The 22679-nt window shown below is 45.0% G+C and overlaps 3 protein-coding genes across 15 annotated transcripts in view; 2 read left to right on the plus strand and 1 right to left on the minus strand.

The window, feature by feature from the left end:
- Positions 1–22679, minus strand: part of VPS72 (vacuolar protein sorting 72 homolog) — a 122201-nt gene that overhangs the window by 40197 nt on the left and 59325 nt on the right. The gene's annotated exons all lie outside the window — the stretch shown is intronic.
- PSMD4 (proteasome 26S subunit ubiquitin receptor, non-ATPase 4) overlaps positions 1–22679 on the plus strand; it is a 69713-nt gene that overhangs the window by 16524 nt on the left and 30510 nt on the right. The window lies entirely within an intron of this gene.
- The window catches only part of PIP5K1A (phosphatidylinositol-4-phosphate 5-kinase type 1 alpha), a 52846-nt gene that overhangs the window by 14553 nt on the left and 15614 nt on the right, over positions 1–22679 (plus strand). For 2 of the 13 annotated variants that reach the window (XM_050750072.1, XM_050750112.1), the window contains exons 2-7: positions 10370–10401; positions 13392–13472; positions 18229–18359; positions 18808–18925; positions 19111–19263; positions 20746–21045. In XM_050750072.1, coding sequence (XP_050606029.1) covers positions 10370–10401; positions 13392–13472; positions 18229–18359; positions 18808–18925; positions 19111–19263; positions 20746–21045 — 815 coding nt within the window. Of the gene's footprint in view, positions 1–1693; positions 1733–2362; positions 2485–10366; positions 10402–10493; positions 10530–13391; positions 13473–18228; positions 18360–18807; positions 18926–19110; positions 19264–20745; positions 21046–22679 lie in introns of those variants that run through there. The other 11 variants (XM_050750023.1, XM_050750026.1, XM_050750079.1 and 8 more) reach the window with 11 other exon arrangements.

Raw genomic sequence — 22679 nt, forward strand, 5'->3', positions numbered from 1 at the left:
TTATAAAATAAGCCTATTTCCACTATCAGGAAATGGTCATCTTTTAACATTTTGGTATGTGATCTTGTGCACCTTTTCTATGTGTATAAATACATGTGAATTTGTAGATAAATGTTTTATAAAAACTTGTATTATGCTATATAATTTTTTTCCACTCAATATATTGACATCCATAAATATACGTAAAAATAATGGTTATATAGTGTTCCATTTTATGACAGCACCATGATGTATATTATGTTCCCTATTGTTCATTTAGATTATTTGAAATAATGGGATCTGTGTAATTCTAGTTATATATACACTGCTGTAATCCTTGTATATCCTTGTAATGTATATCCTTGTATATACATCTTTGTTGGCTTCACTGATTACTTAGGATAACTTAGTACTTCTTGGTCAGATTGTCCATAATGATTTTTAAGGCTTTTTGCTTTGTTTTGTTTTTTTTTTTTTTGAGACAGAGTTTCGCTATGTCGCCCAGACTGGAGTACAGTGATCCCATCTCGGCTCACTGCAGTCTCTGCCACTCAGGATCAAACGATTCTCATGCCTCAGCATCCCTGGTAGCTGGGATTGCAGGCGCTTGTCACCAGGCCCAGCTAATTTTTATATTTTTAGTAGAGATGGGGTTTTGCCACGTTGGTCAGGCTGGTCTCGAACTCCTGACCTCAAGTGATCCACCTGCCTCAGCCTCCCAAAATGCTGGGATTACAGGTGTGAGCCACCACACTCTGCCGACTTTTTGCAAGTTAGTACCAAATTGCCCTCAAGGAGCGGAAGATCCTCAAACAAAATCTACCTTGTAACTCTCGCCCAGGCTGGAGCGGAATGGTGTGATCTCAGCTCACTGCAACCTCTGCCTCCTGGGCTCAAGCAATCGTCCCACCTCAGCCTTCTGAGTAGCGCCACCACACCTGATTTTTGTGTTTTTAGTGGAGACCAGTTTTTGCCATGTGGTCTCGAACTCCTGGCCTCAAGTGATCCGCCTGATTTAGCGTCCCAAAGTGCTGGGATTACAGACATGAACCACCATGCCCAGCCTGTGCATTCTTTTTCTTTTTCTTTTTTTTTTTTTTTCCTGAGACGGAGTTTTGCTCTTGTTGCCCAGGCTGGAGTGCAATGGCGCGATCTCGGCTCACTGTAACCTCTGCCTCCCAGGTTCAAGTGATTCTCCTGCCTCAGCCTCCTGAGAAGCTGGGATTACAGGTGCTTGCTACCGTGCCCGGCTAATTTTTGTATTTTTAGTAGAGACGGGTTTTCACCATGTTGGCCAGGAGGCTGGTCTTGTGAACTCTTGACCTAAGGTGATCTCCTCGCCTCCCAAAGTGCTGGGATTACAGGTGTGAGCCACTGCGCCTGGCATTCTTTTTTAAAAGGTAAGAGTCTGGCTGCAGAGGAACCTTATACCTGAAATGTTTTGCTGTCTGAATTCACTCCAGAGTGAAATGACTTGAAGTACAAGTTTTGTGACTACTAGAATTTTTGTGTCAGAGGCTTCTCCTTCTGCCATTTTTTGAACATTTTCCTAGAATTACAAAAAAATCATTCCACATTTCACAGTATGTTGCTAGGAATCTGACCAGGTCCAATTCATAATTTTAAACTTTAGAGTTTTAAAAACATGTATGCTTATGCTGTAAGCAAATGGAACCCCAGGAGTAAGTGATAACTTTCTGTTTTTCCTCATTAGGTTTCAACTTTCTGTGCTGTGGGGTCAGCCATAAGAGAGGTAGATTTGATGTGTATCTGTGCTAAAGAAGCATGAGCTCCTTACAGTAACTAGCAGCCAACTCCTCTTCCCAATAACATTTGCAGACTTCTTGGAGTGGTAGTTCATGGTCTTCTAAGAAGGCTGTGGATGCCTTACAAGCATTATTTGACTCTAGCTCCCATATCTCACTGCCCTCTCCAAAAAAGATGTTATCCTAACCTGGAAGTATCTTTTCTCAGAAATTTTCAGTATATTATGAATCAGTGACTACCTTTTCTCTCCCTTGAAATTTTCCTGTAACTTCATGTTCATTTCCTTTTGTTTCGGTAAACCTGTCTCAACTCTTTTCCTTTTCTCTTTCTGTTGTACCTCTCATTTCCCCTGACCCTTCCTGTCCTGTAGATGGTATTTCATAATTCACAGTGATAATAATTGCTAGCATTTATAGACATTTATTGTAGATTAAGTAGAGCATTTATTATAGATTAAGCCTATACATAACTTGTTTAATTCTCATAACAACCTTAGGAGGTACATGTTGTTTCTTCCACATTTTATAGATAAGGTAGCCAGTCTGCTCTAGAGAAATTTTAACCAACCTACCCAAGGTTACCTACTTAGTAAATGTTTTTTTTTTTTTTTTTTGAGACAACGTTTTGCTCCATCACCCGGGCTAGAGTGCAGTGCTGTGATCTCAGCTTACTGCGACTTCCACCTCCTGGGTTCAAGCAATTCTTGTGCCTTAGCTTCCAGAGTAGCTGTGACTACAGGTGAGTGCCACCACGCCCAGCTAAGTTTTGTATTTTTGGTAGAGACGGGATTTCTCCATGTTGGCCAGGCTGGTCTTGAGCTCTTGGCCTCAAGTGACTCACCCACTAGGCCTCCCAAAGTGCTGGGATTACAGGCTTGAGCCATTGTGTGCAGCTGTAAATGTTAAATCTAGTATTCAAACCTAGCAAACCTAGGTGTTCTGATTTCTTTTTGTTTCTTCTTCTTCTTTTTTTTTTTTTTTTTTTTGGTTTTCCCTGGGATATAGATTTTCAGGTGTTCTGATTTCAGAGCCTGCATTCCTACCCACTGTGCTGCTGCTCCCCTCACTAATTTGAAAGTCTGTGTGTGAACTAACTTTACTTAAAACCGGGTTAAATATTTGTTGTTACTGTCTGAACCAAGAGTCCTTGGGTTGAAGGAGAGGGTAGTACAGAAGGGAACTTCTCCTTCTGACTTTAGCCTTCCTAAATCAACAAAATTCTGAGCTCCTTTGTGTACAGTAGGTGGAATTATTGTTCATTCTTTCAGAAGCATTTTGATTTTATTAATGTATTAATTTATTTATGTATTTTGAGACAGGGTCTTGTTCTGTCACCCAAGCTGGAGTGCAGTGGCACAATCATAGCTCACTGCAGCCTTGACCTCCCAGGCCCAAGCCATCTTCCCACCTCAACCTCGCAAGTAGCTGGGGCTACAGATGTGTACCACCATGTCCAGCTAATTATCTTTTCTTTCTCTTTTTTTTTTTTTTTTTTTTTTGAGATGGAGTCTTGTCCAGGCTGCAGTGCAGTGTTATGATCTTAGCTCACTGCAACCTCCACCTCCTGGGTTCAAGCGATTCTCCTGCCCCAGACTTGCAAGTAGCTGGGATTACAGACACATGCCACCACGTCTGGCTAATTTTTGTATTTCTTTATAGAGATGAGGTTTCAGCATGTTGGCCAGGCTGGTCTTGAATTCTTGGCCTCAGGTGATCCACTGCCCACTTTGGCCTCCCCAAGTGGTGGGATTACAGGTGTGAGCCACTGCGCCTGGCAGTGTTAAAATTGTTAATGTCTTGTTACAAAGACAAAAAGGTATTTTCTATGCTAGTGAGAACCTTAACATCTATAAAACTGTGAAACTGCACTTTCAAGTATCAGACTTGAAAGTTTCTGCTCCTCTAGAATACTGGCATTGCCTAATTCAGAACAAAGGTAATCTCACTGAAAGAAAGGTACTTTCATATTCTTTTTACAAATGATGTTGATGAGTGTTGCTAGAGGAACAGTGTTGTTAATTTCCTTGAGAGGACCTGAAGGAGGACAACTATACCCTTAATCCTATCAGTGAAAATGAAACATTTCCTTGTCTCAAGGAAAAGGAGGGGGTACCTTGAGGGAAGAATATATGTGTTCATGTTGTCCATTAGCAAATCTGAGATTTAGTTAGTTTGTTAGAGCATTCTAGTTCCATTGGTGCTTTATTGTTCCAGCTGCTTTCTAGTTGGCCAGGAAATTAAAAACCAAAGATGAGGCCGGGCTCAGTAGCTCACACCTGTAATCCCAGCACTTTGGGAGGTCAAGGTGGGTGGATCACAAGGTCAAGAGATCTAGATCATCCTGGCCAACATGGTGAAATCCCGTCTCGACTGAAAATACAAAAATTAGCTGGGCGTGGTGGTGCGCACCTGTAGTCCCAGCTACTTGTAAGGCTGAGGCAGGAGAATTGCTTGAACCTGGGAGGTGGAGGTCGCAGTGAGCCGAGATCGTGCTGCTGCACTCCAGCCTGGCACCAGAGTGAGACTCTAACTCAAAAAAAAAAAAAAGCCAAAAATGATTCAGAAGAAAGTTTTGAATTAGGGATCATGAATGTGGGTTCTAGTTTTGGCTCTTATCACTGCCTATGCTTTGATTTTGAGCCCATTCCTTAACCTCTTCCCCTGTGTTCTTATAATAAAAGGGATTAGGCTAAAAGTTAGACTAACAATCTCTTTCTGAATGATTTTGTTCTGATATAAGTGGTTATTGACTTGTAATAAGTAGTTTTGGCTTGAAAATTGGAAAGTAGGCTAGGCACAATGGCCCACGCCTGCAATCCCAGCACTTTGGGAGGCTGAGGTGGGCAGATCACTTGAGGTCAGGAGTTCGAGACCAGGCTGGCCAACATGGCAAAACCCTGTCTCTACTAAAAATACAAAAATTAGCCGGGTGTGGTGGGGCACACCTGTAATCCCAGCTACTTGGGAGGCCAAGACAGGGGAATCACTTGAGCCCAGGAGGCAGAGGTTTCAGTGAGCTGAGATCATACCAGTGCACTCCAGCCTGGATGATAGAGCAAGACTCTCATCTCAAAAAAAAAAAGAAGAAGGGCTGAGTGCAGTGGCTCACGCCTGTAATCCCAGCACTTTGGGAGGCTGAGGCGGGCGGATCACTTGCATTCAGGAGTTCGAGACCAGCCTGACCAACATGGTGAAACGCCATCTCTACAAAAAATACCAAAAAAATTAGCCGGGCATTGTGGTACATGACTGTAATCCCAGCTACTTGGGAGGCTGAGGCAGGAGAATCTCTTGAATCTGGGAGGTGGAAGTTGTGGTGAGCCGAGATTGCACCATTGCACTCCAGTCTGGGTGACAAGAGCGAAACTCCATCTTAAAAAAAAAAAGAAACAAATTTGGAAAGTAGGCCTTGTGTCGTGGCTCATGCTTCTAATCCCAGTATTTTGGGAGGCCGAGGTGGGAGGATCGCTTGAGCCCAGGCATTCAAGACCAGCTTGGGCAACATAGCTGAACCCTGTCTTTTTTTTTTTTTTGAGACGGAGTCTTGCTCTGTCGCCCAGGCTGGAGTGCAGTGGCCGGATCTCAGCTCACTGCAAGCTCCACCTCCCAGGTTCACGCCATTCTCCTGCCTCAGCCTCCCGAGTAGCTGGGACTACAGGCACCCGCCACCTCGCCTGGCTAGTTTTTTTGTATTTTTTAGTAGAGACGGGGTTTCACCGTGTTAGCCAGGATGGTCTTGATCTCCTGACCTCACGATCCGCCCGTCTCGGCCTCCCAAAGTGCTGGGATTACAGGCTTGAGCCACCGTGCCCGGCCTGAACCCTGTCTTTACATATTCTTTCCTTTTTTTTTTTTTATTTTTCCCCGAGATGGGGTCTCCCTATGTTGCCCAGGCTGGTCTCAAAACCCTGGGCTCAATTAATCCGTCCGTCTTGGCCTCCCAAAGTACTGGGATTATAGATGTGAGCCACTGTGCTCAATGCCTGTCTCTGTTTTTATTTATTTTGTTTTTTTGAGACAGAATGTCACTCTGTTGCCCAGGCTGGAGTGCAGTCGCGCGATCTCTGCTCATTGCGATCTCCGCCTCCCAGGTTCAAGCAATTCTCCTGCCTCAGCCTCCTGAGTAACTAGAATTACAGGTGGGTGTCATCACGCCCGGCTACTTTTTTGTATTTTTAGTAGAGACGGGGTTTCACCTTGCTAGCTAGGATGATCTCGATCTCCTGACCCTGTGATCTGCCTGCCTTGGCCTTCCCGAATGCTGAGATTACAGGCATGAGCCACCATGCCTGGCTTGCCTGTCTCTATTTTAAAAAAGTCAGCTCTGGCCGGGCACGGTGGGTCAAGCCTGTAATCCCAGCACTTTGGGAGGCCGAGACGGGCGGATCACGAGGTCAGGAGATCGAGACCATCCTGGCTAACACGGTGAAACCCTGTCTCTACTAAAAAATACGAAAAACTAGCTGGGCGAGGTGGCGGGCGCCTGTAGTCCCAGCTACTCGGGAGGCTGAGGCAGGAGAATGGCGTGAACCCGGGAGGCGGAGCTTGCAGTGAGCTGAGATCCGGCCACTGCACTTTAGCCTGGGTGACAGAGCGAGACTCCGTCTCAAAAAAAAAAAAAAAAAAAAAGTCAGCTCAGATTAAGAAGTTTGATTATCCAGACTTGTTTTATTTTCTTCTGTGGTATTTTTTTCCTTTACTTACATTATACAATCGTCAGATGCATGTGAAGTAGAGAGAATAGTATAATGAGCTTCCATGTACTTATCACCTAGCTTTTTTTTTTTTTTTTTAAAGACAGGGTTTTGCTCTTTCGCCCAGGCAGGAGTGTGATGGTGTGGTGTGATCTCGGCTTACTGCAACCTCCGTTCCCTGGATTCAAGCGATTCTCCTGCCTCAGCCTCCAAGTATTTGGGATTACAGGCGCCCGCCACCTTGCCCAGCCAATTTTTTTGTGTTTTTAGTAGAGATGGGGTTTCACCATGTTGGCGATTCTGGTCTCGAGCTCCTGACCTCAGGTGATCCACTTGCCTTGGCCTTCCAAAGTGCTGGGATTACAGGCGTGAGCCAGTGTGCCTGGCCTATCACCTAACTTTGATAGCAGCATTTTGCCAATCTTCTTGCATCTATACTTCATTTTTCTACCTCTACCTTCCTGGAATATTTTAAAGCAAGCCCAGTCCTCATGGGATTTCATTCCTAAATACTTCAGAACGTATCAATACACTTAAGGAATCTTTTAGAGGTGAGGATGGGAGAGTATAATATAACTACAATAGTAGTGTCACATCTATAAAATTAATATTTAACTTTTCTTCTCAAAGCTCTTTTCTCAGAAATGTCTTTTTATGGTTTATTTTTTTCTAATCAGCACTCAAACAGGTTTCGCACATTATATTTGGTTATTTCTCTCTGAAATCCTTAATTAAAATAGTTTCCAAACCCTGTAGTATTTTTTGAGGGACAAATGAGATATATTTGTAAGTTTCCAAAGTGTTTATACAAACATAAGTTGTTCGGTCATAGGAGAGAAATAACGTTTCTAAAAATATATCAGCATTGCAGTTTAGTGTTAATAGTCAGCATTAAAGAGAAATGAGAGAATGTGGAGATGCCTGAGTGATGGAGAAAAAAGCAGGAATAATTTGGCATTGAACCGAGGCTGAGATATATTAAAATTGAGCCAGTGTGGAGAAGCTGGCCTAGGACCTTCTCTGTAGCATTTATAGCCAAGCTATCAGCATTTATAGCCAAGCTATCACCTATATACCCACCCTTGGATAATAGGTTCTCCTCTCTTATCGTACATGCCACACTTCCAAGTGTGGACTGATGATAATAAAGACATTCAAATAATGCCCTTTGAGAGTTTTGCCTTAGATGGGGGGCTGCAGGTGTCAAGATTCTCAGATAAAATATTTTCTTCTAGGGAAGAATAAACTTATAATGCTGTCTCCCTACCCAAAATGATAATGATATATATAAATCATGGGTATGGATTCCAAAATGATAATGTATACCTACAGTATTTTTCACAAGGACACTAGAAAACATTTTCTGTTGAACAGTATTCTGGTTTTATCCATAGGGATGAATCTCATTCTCTTTAAAAATTGTCTGGCTAACAGCCAGGTGCAGTGGTGCAGGCTGATAGTCCCAGCGACTCAGGAGGCTGAGGTGGGAGGATCACTTGAATCCAGGAGTTTGAGACCAGCCTAGGCAACATAGTGAGACCTCATATCTCCAAAAAAGAATAATAGCAAAAAAAAGCAAAATCAGCTGGGCATGGTGGTATACGCCTGTAGTCCCCACCACTCAGGTGGCTGAGGTGGGAGCATCACTTGAGCCTGGAAGGTAGGGGCTGCAGTGAGCAGAGAGATTGCACCACTCTACTCCAGCCAGGGTGACATTGTGAGACCGTGTCTCAAAGGAAAAAAAAAATTAATATATGTGTGTGTGTGTGTGTGTGTGTGTGTATATATATATATATATTTTTTTTCCTTTTTTTGGATTTAAAATAGGTATGATATTTTTCTCTTCTGTTCCTTGGTAGGTTGGATCTCTGATGTATGCCACAGGGGCAAAACTTTAGGCAAGGAAGAGAGTAGTAGGTCTTGTGTCCTGATTCTGCTCCTCTCTTTGTCACTTGGTCAGAGTATTTATTACTTAGACTCTAATAGCATCATCATTCTGCGTACTCTTGGAATTAGTCCCAGTTTTGCAGTCGCAGATAGCTAAGCAGTTGGCACCAAAATTCCATGGAGCAACATCTTCTTATCTTTATTCTAGGTACTTTGCAAGAGTGTAGCAGCCCTAGAGCTACATGTTTGTGTGATAAAACTAGGAAAGGTAGCAAAGTAGAACTTTTTAGGGAGTAAGAAAGCTTCAAAGCCACTCTACATTGAAATTACTTATCTGCTTTTTTTCCCTTGTTTAACTTTATTCAGTGACTTTTTGCATACAGAGGAGCTTACTTTCTGGGTGGTAACTACGAGACTAGAAGCAGATGCTGGCTATTGGTTCTCCCTGGTCTCTTCTAAACCCTTTCCTCTGGGTTAAAAGAGGAGAGGATAGGCCAGGCGCTGACCAAAGAGTCTAGAATCAGCATTTTTATTCTCAACTGAAAGCATGCAGAGTACCTCATTGAGAATCAGATTCCATAGTTGTTAGTGTGTACAAGCATGTGGGTATGTTGGGGGATGGGACAGCTGAGGGTTTTGGCAGGAACCGTGTTCTTTGAGATGATGATTAGAATTTCACGAAGGTCTATGTAAATTGGAAATTAAACCTTGCTGTGAGCCTAACTTTGCTCTTGTGGGCACGGTGGCTCATGCCTGTAATCCCAGCACTTTGGGAGGCCAAGGCAGGTCGATCACGAGGTCAGGAGTTCAAGACCAGCCTGGCCAAGTTGGTGAAACCCTGTCTCTTCTAAAAAATGCAAAAACTGGCCATGCGCAGTGACTCACACCTGTAATCCCAACACTTTGGGAGGCCGAGGCGGGTGGACCACCTGAGGTGAAGAGTTCGAGACCAGCCTGGCCAACGTGGTGAAACCCCATCTCTGCTAAAAATATAAAAATCAGCCAGGCGTGTGGTGGGCGCCTGTAATCCCAGCTACTCGTGAGGTTGAAGCAGGAGAATTGCTTGAACCCGGGAGAAGGAGGTTGCAGTGAGCCCAGATCGCACCATTGCACTCCAGCCTGGGTGACGAGCAAAACTCCGTCTCAAAAAGAAAAAAAAAGGCCGGGTGTGGTGGCTCACGCCTGTAATCCCAGCACTTTGGGAGGCTGAGGCAGGTGGATCACGAGGTCAGCAGATCGAGACCATCCTGGCTAACACGGTGAAACCCCGTCTCTACTAAAAATACAAAAAATTAGCCAGACGTGATGGCACACGCCTGTAATCCCAGCTACTCAGGAGGTTGAGGCAGGAGAATCGCTTGAACCCAGGAGGTGGAGTTCACAGTGAGCCGAGATCGTGCCATTGCACTCCAACCTGGGCGACAGAGCGAGACTCTGTCTCAAACAAACAAAAAAAAAAACGGGCGGCAGAGCAAGACTCCATCTAAAAAATAAAAATAAAAAAAAAGGGACAGGTGCGGTGGCTCATGCTTGTAATCCTAGCACTTTGGGAGGCTGAGGTGGATGGATCACTTGAGGTCAGAAGTTTGAGACCAGCCCGGCCAACATGGTGAAACCCCACCTCCACTAAAAACACAAAAATTAGCTGGATGTGGTGGGAGGCACCTGTAATCCCAGCTACTCGGGAGGCCGAGGCAGGAGAATCACTTGCAGTGAGCTGAGGTCATGCCACTACACTCCAGCTTGGGAAAAAAAGAAAAAAGTGATATTTCCCAGAGGAAATATGAATATTTGAGTAAGAAAGGGGGCTAGAATAAAAATGGAATATGCACAAGGCCTATGTGAGTATGGAGAAGGAGAGAGGGACATATAAAATTGCTATCCAAAAGGATCTGGTATCACTGAGCAAGAGGCAGGAGTTTACACTCATGTTTAGTTTGACTCAAACTCTGATGCCTTCAGTGTGCTTGATAGAGATGTGAATGTGTGATACACTCTTATGATTGTGTGTGTGTGTTGTTTTTTTTTTTTTCCTCCTAGCAGCATCTGGAATCAAGAGACCTGTGGCACCTGAGGTGAGTTTCATATTGATACAATGGTTACTAAAACTTTTAATTCTGGGATAGAAGGAACCTGTTTATGACATTTTTATTTTTTATCTACTTAGGTCTTGGAAGCTAAACAGGATTCTTACATCTCATTGGTAGGCTAGAAATTATGCAACTCAACTTTTATTGTAGTTTATTTTAAATATTAACAATATCTCACATTTATTGAGCATTTTAAATGTACCAAATGCAACGTGTACCAAAAAGTAAATATGGTACCTAAGTGCCCTTTAAGATATTCTTATTTAATCCTGCAAACAACTACAGTGAGGCAAATACTGTTATCTGTTTTACAGATGAAGAAAGTGAGGATTACATAGTTATTAAATGGGATTAGTAAAGCTGGGATTCAAACCCAGGCAGTCTGACACTAAAGCTCACTTTCTTAGTTTTGCTGTTATGACCTCCTGATTACATACCTTCGATGAATATGAAGAACTTCTTTGAGCTATGCAGAAACTATTAGTTTCCCAAGTTTCTGTTTTTTGTCCAGAATATCATCAGTTTGCTCAACTTTCTTCCCATGGAGTATTTCCTAACCCTCTTCTCACTTCTTGCCTCTCCCCTGGGTTTTGTGAAATGGGCCTCAGAATGCAGGCCCTTTTGACCTGGGACTTGAAGCTCTCTCTCAGAACATCTTCCAGCATCTGTCAGGTGATATACTGAGAGTTTTCTGGTACTAAGGGCCTTGGCTGAAGGAATAGAACTTGAATATCAGGTCTTAAGATTGGGACATCCAGCCAGTCACGGTAGCTCGTGCTTGTAATCCTAACACTTTGGGAGGCTGACGTGGGAGGATTGCTTGAGGCCAGGAGATCGAGACAGGCCTTTGCAACATAGTGAGACCCGGGTTCTACAAAAAATAAAACGTTAGCCAAGTGCACACCATAGTCCCAGCTACTTGGGATTGCTTGAGCCCAGGAGGTTGAGGCTGCAGTGAGCCATTATCACACCACTGCCCTCTAGCCTGTGTGACAGAGACAAGACCCTGTCTCAAAAAAAACCTGTGACATCCTGTTTCCACTGGTCTCTCAGCCTTCTGGCTTATTAACTTAATGCGTATTGATATCATGAAGAGTAATTTCATCTGTTGCTCTGGCATCTTGGCTCTTAGGGATAACGTTCTAGCTTTCTAGACTGCTGTACTGGTTTACTCCTTCTCTTCTTTCTTGCCTTTTTTTTTTTTTGAGATGGAGTCTTGCTCTGTTGCCCAGTGTGGAGTACAGTGGCTGGGCTTGATCTTGGCTCACTGTGTCCTTCGCCTCCCAGGTTCAGGCAGTTCTCCTGCCTCAGCCTCCTAAGCAGCTGGGATTACAGGTGCACGCCACCATGCTCGCCTAATTTTTGTATTTTTAGTAGAGACAGGGTTTCACCCTGTTGACCAGGCTGGTTTTGAACTCCTGACCTCAGGTGATCCCCCCTGCCTTGGCCTCCCAATGTGTTGGGATCACAGGTGTGAGCCACTGCACCTGGCCTCTTTTCTTTTCTTTTTTTTGTTGAGACAGAGTCGAACCCTGTTGCCCAGGCTGGAGTGCAGTGGTATGATCTTGGCTCACTGCAACCTCTGCCTCCTGGATTCAAGTGATTCTCCCGCCTCAGCCTCCTGAGTAGCTGGGATTACAGACGCATGCCACCACATCAGGCAAATTTTTTGTATTTTAGTTGGAGATGGAGATTCACCATGTTACCCAGTCTGGTCTCAAACTGCTAGGCTGAAATGATCCTCCCCACTTGGCCTTCTGAGTAGCTGAGATTACAGGTGCACGCCACAGCACCCAGCTATGTTTCTTTTTTTTTTTTTTTTTTTTTTTTTTTTTTTTGAGACGGAGTCTCGCTCTGTCGCCCAGGCTGGAGTGCAGTGGCGCGATCTCGGCTCACTGCAAGCTCCGCCTCCCGGGTTCACGCCATTCTCCTGCCTCAGCCTCCCAAGTAGCTGGGACTACAGGCGCCCACAACCGCGCCCGGCTAATTTTTTGTATTTTTAGTAGAGACGGGGTTTCACCGTGGTCTCGATCTCCTGACCTTGTGATCCGCCCGCCTCAGCCTCCCAAAGTGCTGGGATTACAGGCGTGAGCCACCGCGCCCGGCCTATCTCCCTCCCTCCCTCCCTCCCTCCCTTCCTTCCTTCCTTCCTTCCTTCCTTCCTTCCTTCCTTCCTTCCTTCCTTCCTTCCTTCCTTCCTTCCCTTTCTTTTCTTTCTTTTCTTTTTCTTTTCTTTTCTTTTCTTTTCTTTTCTTTTCTTTTCTTTTCTTTTCTTTTCTTTTCTTTTCTTTTCTTTTCTTTTCTTTTCTTTCTTTTCTTTCTTTTTTTTTTCCTGAGAGAGTCTCGCTTTGTCACCCAGGCTGGAATGCAGTGGTGCAATCTCACTGCAACCTCCCCCTCCCAGTTTCAAGCAATTCTCTGTCTCAGCCTCCCGAGTAGCTGGGATTACAGGTGCCCACTACCGTGCCTGGATAATTTTTGTGTTTTTAGTAGAGACAGGGGTTTCACCATCTTGGCCAGGCTGATGTTGAACTCCTGACCTCGTGATCCACCCGCCTCAGCCTCCCAAAGTGCTAGGATTACAGGCGTGAGCCACCGCACCCGGCCATCACCCAGCTATGTTTCTGCTAGTATTTAAAAATACTCACCTTTGGTTGGGTGCAGTGGCTCATACCTGTGCAGAGTCTCAAAAAAATAAAGAATAAAAATATTCACTTTTATTTTCTGTGTCTTCTGAGGACCAAAGGGAAAATATGTGTCCTTTGGAGTTTTCTTCTGTGATATTTTAGCCACTTAATTCATTGGGAACCAACATTATAGCTGTATATTTGTGTGGGATAGATCTTCTGAAGGTTTTGTAAAATGTTTTTAATCTAGAAAGAGTATATTGTTTCAGTTTATTTTGATACATCATTGTGGTAGCTATTTGGTATCTTACATGGGAATTTGTATTATAATCTTGACTCTTCTTCTAGGTGCCTTATGCCTCTGGCATGCCCATCAAGAAAATAGGCCATCGAAGTGTTGATTCCTCAGGAGAGACAACATACAAAAAGGTGTGTCTGGATGGAACCTTCTCATCTTACTCCAGGAGCTCAGCAGCTTACTCTGGGAACTCAGTCTCCTTGAAATTACTCTCTACATACTGACTGTCCTGTTTCTTGGTATCCTAAGCTTTTGCGCGTAATACAGCTTAGACTTTAGAATTTATTTCTCAAAGGGTAAATTGTCTCCTTTGTGTATATGAATGTTTAAATGAGAATTTTTTTGGCTGGGCACGGTGCCCCAGGTCTGTAATCCCAGCACTTTGGGAACCCGAGGCAGGCAGATCATTTTAGGCCAGGAGTTCAAGACCAGCCTGGCCAACATGATCTAACTCTGTCTCTACTAAAAATACAAAAATTAGCCAGGTGGCATACGCTTGTGGTCCCAGCTACTCGGGATGTTGAGGCAGGAGAATCGCTTGAACCTGGGAGGTGGAGGTTGCAGTGAGGTCAGATTGTGCCACTGCACTCCAGTCTTGGTGACAGAACGAGACTCCATCTCAAAAAAAAAAAAAATTTTTTTTAGTGAACAAATCTGGCTTTGGTTGCTATTTTACTGAGCTGAAGAAACTGGGTTTCCCTGTTAGGTGTAAATATGTAAGAAGGCCGTGAAAACCATTCTTATCTTACCATAGGGAGCCATGTCTCTCGCAGTCTTTCTGTCTTTTTCTCCATTGCTGGATATATATCAATAGAGGGCCAGGTCCCAGCCCAGCCTGTTTATACAAATATAGGCAATAGGTCAGATTTTTTTTCCTCTTTAATTTTTTTTAGAGCCAGGGTGTCAATCTGTCACCCAGGCTGGATTGCAGTGGCATGATCATAGGCAGGTAGCAGGAGGCTTCTGTAACCTCCGACTCCTTGGCTCAAGTGATCTTCCTGCCTCAACCTCCTGAGTAGCTGGGACTACAGGTGCACACCACCGCATGTGGATAATAAAAAATTAGTTTTATGAGATGATCTCACTGTGTCGCACAGGCTAGTGTCAAACTCCTGCCCTCAAGCATTCCTCCTGCCTAAACCTTCCAAAGTGCTGGAGTCACAGGGGTGATTGACCATGTCTTGCCTCCTTTTTTCCCCCACAAAGACAGTCATTTAGCTGGCGAATAGTACCTAGAACATCTGCTTTTTTGAGCTCTGAATATCAAATGGACTGGAAAGGAGCAGTAATAGTGAAAAAGTGGAAAGTGAGCTGGTGAAGGGAAAACAGAAGCATCCTGGATCCTTGAGGGATCCAAATTCTTGAGTTCTGGACTAATTTGCAGATGGTTTAGGCTTCCTGAGGGACAGTGTTCAGTCTCCCATTTAGCATCTGTAGTTTGTCTGATATGGGGTGTGAAGATTTCTTGGAGATATATTTCTGGCCTATGTAAATTTTGTGTTCGTTCTCTATTTCATTGTCCCAAGTAGCAGAGGTGGACTGACTCATTCTCAGTCAAGGACCTGACAGTCCCCAGAATGGGCTCTGAGGCTCATGCCAATTACTTTTACTGAGCTCTTCATTTAAAAATTTTTTTTTTTAAGAATTGGGATCTTGGCCGGGCGTGGTGGCTCAAGCCTGTAATCCCAGCATTTTGGGAGGCCGAGACGGGCGGATCAGGAGGTCAGGAGATCAAGACCATCCTGGCTAACACGGTGAAACCCCGTCTCTACTAAAAAATACAAAAACTAGCTGGGCAAGGTGGCGGGCGCCTGTGGTCCCAGCTACACGGGAGGCTAAGGCAGGAGAATGGCGTAAACCTGGGGAGGTGGAGCTTGCAGTGAGCTGAGATTCGGCCACTGCACTCCAGCCCAGGAGACAGAGCAAGACTCCGCCTCAAAAAAAAAAGAAAGAAAGAAATGGGATCTTGCATTTGGGAGGCCGAGGCAGGTGGATCACCTGAGGTAAGGAGTCCAAGACCAACCTGACCAACATGGCAAAGCCCTGTCTCTACTAAAAATACAATAATTAGCCGGGCACGGTGGCGGGCATCTGTAATCCCAGCTACTCGGGAGGCTGAGACCTGAGAATAGCTTGAACCCGGGAGGCGGAGGTTGCAGTGAGCCAAGGTTGCGCCATTGTACTCTAGCTTGGGCAACAGAGCGAGACTCTGTCTCAAAAAATAAATAAATAAATAAGAGAAATGGGATCTTGCTCTGTTGCCCAGACTAGAATGCAGTGGGTGCATTGATGGCTCACTGCAGCCTTGAACTCCTGGGCTCAAGCCATCCTCCTACCTTAGCCTCCAGAGTAACTGGGACTATAGGCCTTAGCCACCACATCTGGCTTATTTAGCTTTTTTATTTTATTTTATTTTTTTCTAGGGAGTTTTGCTCTTGCTGTCCAGGGTGGAGTGCAATGGCGCGATCTCCACTCACCACAACCTCCGCCTTCTGGGTTCAAGTGATTCTCCTGCCTCAGCCTCCCAAGTAACTGGGATTACAGGCATGCGCCACCATGCCTGGCTAATTTTGTATTTTTAGTAGAGATAGGGTTTCTCCATGTTGGTCGGGCTGGTCTTGAACTCCTGACCTCAGGTGATCTGCCTGTCTTGGCCTCCCAAAGTGCTGGGATTACAGGCGTGAGTCACAGCACTCGACCATTTAGCTCTTTTTTTTTTTTTTTTTTTTTTGAGACGGAGTCTTGCTCTGTCGCCTAGGCTGGAGTGCAGTGGCGCGATCTCGGCTCACTGCAAGCTCCGCCTCCCGGGTCACGCCATTCTCCTGCCTCAGCCTCCCCAGCAGCTGGGAGTACAGGCGCCCGCCACCACGCCTGGCTAATTTTTTTTTGTATTTTAGTAGAGATGGGGTTTCACCGTGTTAGCCAGGATGGTCTCGATCTCCTGACCTCGTGATCCGCCCATCTCGGCCTCCCAAAGTGCTGGGATTACAGGCGTGAGCCACCGCGTCTGGCCAGCTCTTTTTATATGTTGAATATTGAAATAAAAAGATGAGTTTCTATTCTAACTGGGGAGGCAGACACTTAAAAACAACAGTAATAATTTATTTTCCTTTGACCTATTTGTACATTAAGAAAACTATTTGTAGGCTGGGCGTGGTGGCAGGCGTCTGGTGTCCCAGCTACTTGGGAGGCTGAGGCAGGAGAATGGCGTCAACCTGGGAGGCGGAGCTTGCAGTGAGCCGAGATCACGCCACTGTACTCCAGACTGGGCGACAGCAAGACTCCGTCTGAAAAAAAACAAAAAAACAAACAAAACTAGTTGTAATTTAATGCCCATTGAGGACCAAGTAGAAATATAAGTAATGTCCGGTGGAGGTTGGGGATGAGGCAAATAGAGCAAAGCTGTCTAATCAAAGTTTCTGCGATGATTGAAATGTGCTGTATCTGTGCTATCCAATATGGTAGCTAAAAGCCACACTTGTAAGACTGAGGAAATAAGTTTTAAATTTAAATTAACTTAAATTTAAAGAGCCATGTGTACCTGGTGGCTACTGTTATCAGACAGCAAAGATCTAGATGATGCGATACTTTCCCACGGGCTTGGAATCCTGGATTGTAAGAGTGGGGCTCTTGCATTTGTGTTTTGACCGTAGTTTGATAATTCTAAATCTGAATACTACTCTCAGAAATAATTTGTCTTTCATGCTTTCTTCAGTTAAGAGCTCTTTTACCACACTGTTGTCCTTTTGTTTGAGACAGTCTTGCTGTGTCACCCAGGCTGGAATATAGTGGTGTGATCTTGGCTCACTGCAGCCTCCACCTCCCAGCTTGAAGCAATTCTCCTGTCTCAGCCTTCCGAGTAGCCAGGACTACAGGTGCATACCACCTCACCCAGCTAATTTTTGTGTTTTTAGTAGAGACAGGGTTTTACCATGTTGGCCAGGCTGTTCTTGAACTCTTGGCCTAAAGTGATCTGCCCACCTCCGTCTCCCAAAGTGCTCGTATTAGAGGCGTGAGCCACCGCACCCACCCCACCTTTTTGTCCTTGAGACACTAGTCAGGCTCTTCCTTAGAGGACTGAAGTTTCTGCCACCAGGCAGTCAGATCAGAATATTAGTTAATTTTAGGGCTGGGCATGGTGGCTCATGCCCGTAATCCCAGAGCTTTGGGAGGCCTAGGCAGGTGGATCACCTGAGGTCAGGAGTTTGAGACCAGGCTGACCAACATAGTGAAACCCCATCTCTACTAAAAATATAAAGAATAAGTAAGGCATCATGGTGCATGCCTGTAATCTCAGCTACTTGGGAGGCTGAGGCATGAGAATCGTTTGAACTGGGGAGGCAAAGTTTGCAGTGAGCCGAGATGACGCTGCTGTACTCCATTCCAGCTTGGGTGACAGAGCGAGACTCATTCTCAAAAAAAAAAAAAAAAAAAAAAACCACAAAAAACCCCAGGAATGTTGGTTAATTTTAGTTACATTCTATATCAGATGAAGGAAATGTTTAGAGGGCTCCAGATACACTCTGGGGGCAGAAACCTTAGGAGTGGGAACTAACAATGTTCTGTCAATACTGTGTGTCTTCCAAGTACAGATATGGAACTCTTGTTTAGGTGGGCCAACAGGAGCACCATGCCTAGCTGAGGCTGGCTCAGAGAGTCCAGCTTTGCTACTCTGTATCCTCACTGTCCTTCCAATCTTTACTAAGCTTAATTGCAGAGTACAGCATAGGGATGGGGAGACTGGATTGTCCCAGTGTTATCTAAACTATTGCTCAGACTAAAGGACATTTGTTTTAAAGTGTTTCTTCTAGCTTCTCCCTTCTGAATTTTTATTGTTATGGTCCTACTTATACTAGGAATTTTCTTCTAATTTCTCTTGTTTCTCAGACAACTTCATCAGCCTTGAAAGGTGCCATCCAGTTGGGCATTACCCACACTGTGGGGAGCCTGAGTACCAAACCAGAGCGTGATGTCCTCATGCAAGATTTCTACGTGGTGGAGAGTATCTTCTTTCCCAGGTACAGAGTTTAATGTTCAGGAGCATGTCCTGGAAATGTGGCCTTTTCAAATCAGCCCAGGGCAGTTTTAGGGGTTCAGGTCTGACAGTTTAGGCATGTGTCCAATTCTTAACCTGGTTATAATCAGGGTGTTGTGGGACTAGAGAGTTCGGAGAGCAGATGCTGTCCTCTAGATGCTTCCATTAGCCTCTGTCCTGTGGATTGACCTGTAAAACACAATCTCATGCATTGGATAGGAGGCAGTATGATTCCTTCTTATTCTTATGTCTTGCTGTCCATGCTGTGCCATTGTCTCACTAAGTAACTCATCTAAGGGCCCTGATTCTCTTAGGAAGAATGTATTCCCCCACTCCCCCGACCATGAGGTGACTCTTGAGTGTCTTCGCAAGGTAGATTTTCTGGATGATAGGGACTGGCAAGTTATGGCTACCTCTGTTTAACCCCACAGTGAAGGGAGCAACCTGACCCCTGCTCATCACTACAATGACTTTCGTTTCAAGACCTATGCACCTGTTGCCTTCCGCTATTTCCGGGAGCTATTTGGTATCCGGCCCGATGATTACTTGGTAAGCACCTGGATATCAGGACCCTGTGACTCCAGTATCAGAGGGATATTCCCAAAGGAAGGCCCCTTTTCTCCACAGTCTCGCTCTGGTTTTTATTTAGAAAAGAATTGCGTCTGTAGGTGATTTTTATGTTGGGCAAGGCCCTGATGTGTCTAAATCTCTTAGTTCTTCTCTGTTTGCCCCAGTATTCCCTCTGCAGTGAGCCGCTGATTGAACTCTGCAGCTCTGGAGCTAGTGGTTCCCTTTTCTATGTGTCCAGTGATGATGAGTTCATTATTAAGACAGTCCAACATAAAGAGGCGGAGTTTCTGCAGAAGCTGCTTCCAGGATACTACATGGTAAGGCAGAGAGAATCACTGTCCACCTGTGCTGCCCACTTCTGGGCAAGACTAGGGAGGTTGTCTTCAGCAGGGTAAAACTGTCAGCACTTCTATCTTAAGAACGTAGTACAGGCCGGGTGCAGTGGCTCATGCCTGTAATCCCAGCACTTTGGGAGGCCGAGGCAGGCGGATCATGAGGTCAGGAGATCAAGACCATCCTGGCTAACATGGTGAAACCTCGTGTCTACTAAAAATACAAAAAATTAGCCAGGCGTGGTGGCAGGGGCCTGTAGTCCCAGCTACTCGAGAGGCTGAGGCAGGAGAATGGCGTGAACCCGGGAGGCGGAGGTTGCAGTGAGCCAAGATTGTGCCACTGCACTCCAGCCTGGGTGACAGAGCAAGACTCTGTCTCCAAAAAAAAAAGTGTAGTTCAGTTTTGTGCTTTTCACCCTATTTCTTTTGCCTCTCTATGGTAAAAGAGGTTTTGTTTATCTGTTCTATTTTAAGTGTTGCCAATCTCCTGGGCTCAAGTGATCCTCCCACCTCAGCCTCCCACGTAGTTGGGACTAAAGACACGCACCACCACGCTTGGCTAATTTTTCTAAACTTATTTTATTTTTTCGTGACAGAGTCTCGCTCTGTCATCTAGGCTGGAGTACAGTGGCGCAATCTTGGCTCACTGCAACCTCCGCCTCCTAGGTTCAAGCAATTCTCCTGCCTCAGCTTCCTAAGTAGCTGGGATTACAGGCGTGCGCCACCACAGCAAGCTCATTTTTTATTTTTTAGTAGAGACAGGGTTTCACCATGTTGGTCAGGCTGGTCTCGAACTCCTGACCTCGTGATCCGCCTGCCTCAGCCTCCCGAAGTGCTGGGATTACAGGCATGAGCCACTGTGGCCGGCCTAATTTTTATACATTTTTAGTAGGATGAGGTCTTGCTATGTTGCCCATGCTGGTCTCAAATTCCTGAGCTCAAGTGATCCTCCTTTTGGCCTCCCAAAGTACTGGGATTATAGGCATGAGCTATTGCACCTGGCTGTTTTCGTCTTCTATTCTTAGTTCAGATTCTAGTTTTGGGAATGAAGTAGGTTATTTCCCTTGATAATACTCTCTGCAGCCTTACTGTGACTGATTGCTATTGGAGGTTCTGGAGAAGTTAGGTAATCCTTACCTGCCTTACTACCCTCAAGAATATACTATACCCAGGGCAGAGGGTGTCGTCTTCTCTTAAATCTCTCTGAAGAAATCTATCCATCTTACATTGGTATCCTGACTGATTTCTGTATTGGAGAGTCTGTGGCACAACTTGATGGTGAACTTATCATTGAAATAGATGTATAGGGAAATTTAAAGCATATATGATGTAGGTTTATGGGCAGACAGATTGTGTCTGAATCTCATATAGGAGATAAAGGGAGGATGGGTGGTAACTTTTGCCCTCAAGTTTCACTGAAAATCAGCTAAGTTGTTCTCCTACTTCTGTTTACTTTTGTGTTCTCAGAACCTCAACCAGAACCCTCGGACTTTGCTGCCTAAATTCTATGGACTGTACTGTGTGCAGGCAGGTGGCAAGAACATTCGAATTGTGGTGATGAACAATCTTTTACCAAGATCGGTAAAAATGCATATCAAATATGACCTCAAAGGCTCAACCTATAAACGGCGGGCTTCCCAGAAAGAGCGAGAGAAGCCTCTTCCCACATTTAAAGACCTAGACTTCTTACAAGACATCCCTGATGGTCTTTTTTTGGATGCTGACATGTACAACGCTCTCTGTAAGACCCTGCAGCGTGACTGTTTGGTGAGTTTGTTATTTAGACACCAAAAAATCTGAGTTACTAAAACAGCTTGATTGTTCTTAAGCATTAAGTTTGTGGGAGATGGGACTCTGTTCCTTAGCACCGTATGTCCTGGGCTGTATTTAAAATAACTTTTAATTAGTTCATTGCTATTCCTTTACAGTTTTTTTTTTTTTTTTTTTTTTTTTTTTTTTTTTTGAGACGGAGTCTTGCTCTGTCCCCAGGCTGGAGTGCAGTGGCCGGATCTCAGCTCACTGCAAGCTCCGCCTCCCGGGTTTAGGCCATTCTCCTGCCTCAGCCTCCCGAGTAGCTGGGACTACAGGCGCCCGCCACCTCGCCCGGCTAATTTTTTGTATTTTTTTAGTAGAGACGGGGTTTCACCGTGTTAGCCAGGATGGTCTCGATCTCCTGACCTTGTGATCCGCCCGTCTCGGCCTCCCAAAGTGCTGGGATTACAGGCTTGAGCCACTGCGCCCAGCCTTCCTTTACAGTTTTGCTTTCTCCCCATTTATCCTCCCACAGTGGGATTTATTTCCTTCTCTAGCTAGCCTGGGCCTCATAGTCAAATGTTCTGCTTATTTTCACACCAGCATCATCCTTCCTCAGATTTTGGTCCTGGCTGCCAAATCCAAATTTATATTTTGGAAGCTGAGTGCTGCTGAAGAATATTATAGAAGCATATATACTGGCATCTCTACAGATTTATGATGTCCAACCCCACTTGGGCTTTCAATATCATTCTTCAGTCCATTTGCTGTTGCTCTCAATAGGGATTTCACATGTTTGGCACTTAACCATTTTCTGACTCTCATCTCCCTAGCTTTGTTTCTTAACAAGCTACCTTAACTTTTTATCCTATTTCATCCTCTCATGCTGCCCCTGTCATTAATAGATAAATGTATCTACGTTTTACTTTATTTTTTATTTTTTGAGACAAGTTTCACTCTTGTCGCCCAAGTTGGAGTGCAGTGGCACGATCTCGGCTCACTGCAATTTCTGTCTCCCAGGTTCAAGCGATTCTTCTGCCTCAGCCTCCCAAGTAGCTGGGATTACAGGCGCCCATCACCATGCCTGGCTAGTTTTTGTATTTTTCTTTTTTTTTTTTTTTTTTTTTTTTTTGAGACGGAGTCTCGCTCTGTCGCCCAGGCTGGAGTGCAGTGGCGCGATCTCGGCTCACTGCAAGCTCCGCCTCCCAGGTTCACGCCATTCTCCTGCCTCAGCCTCCCGAGTAGCTGGGACTACAGGCGCCCACAACCGCGCCCGGCTAATTTTTTGTATTTTTAGTAGAGACGGGGTTTCACCGTGGTCTCGATCTCCTGACCTTGTGATCCGCCCGCCTCGGCCTCCCAAAGCGCTGGGATTACAGGCGTGAGCCACCGCGCCCGGCCGTTTTTGTATTTTTCGTAGAGAGAGGGTTTCACCATGTTGGCCCGCTGGTTTTGAACTCCTGACCTCAAGTGATCTGCCTGTCTTGGCCTCCCAAAGTGCTAGGATTACAGGTGTGAGCCAGCGCACCCAGCCTAGATATCACTCTTGACCTCTGTACTCTTCTATCATGTGAACACTTCCCAGTGTTGCACATACTAAACTGTATTGTGTTTATTTTACATTTGTATCCCTTTCTAAATGTATAATG

The sequence above is a fragment of the Macaca thibetana genome, chromosome 1 (genome assembly GCF_024542745.1).
Source record: "Macaca thibetana thibetana isolate TM-01 chromosome 1, ASM2454274v1, whole genome shotgun sequence".
Taxonomy (NCBI): Eukaryota; Metazoa; Chordata; class Mammalia; order Primates; family Cercopithecidae; genus Macaca; species Macaca thibetana.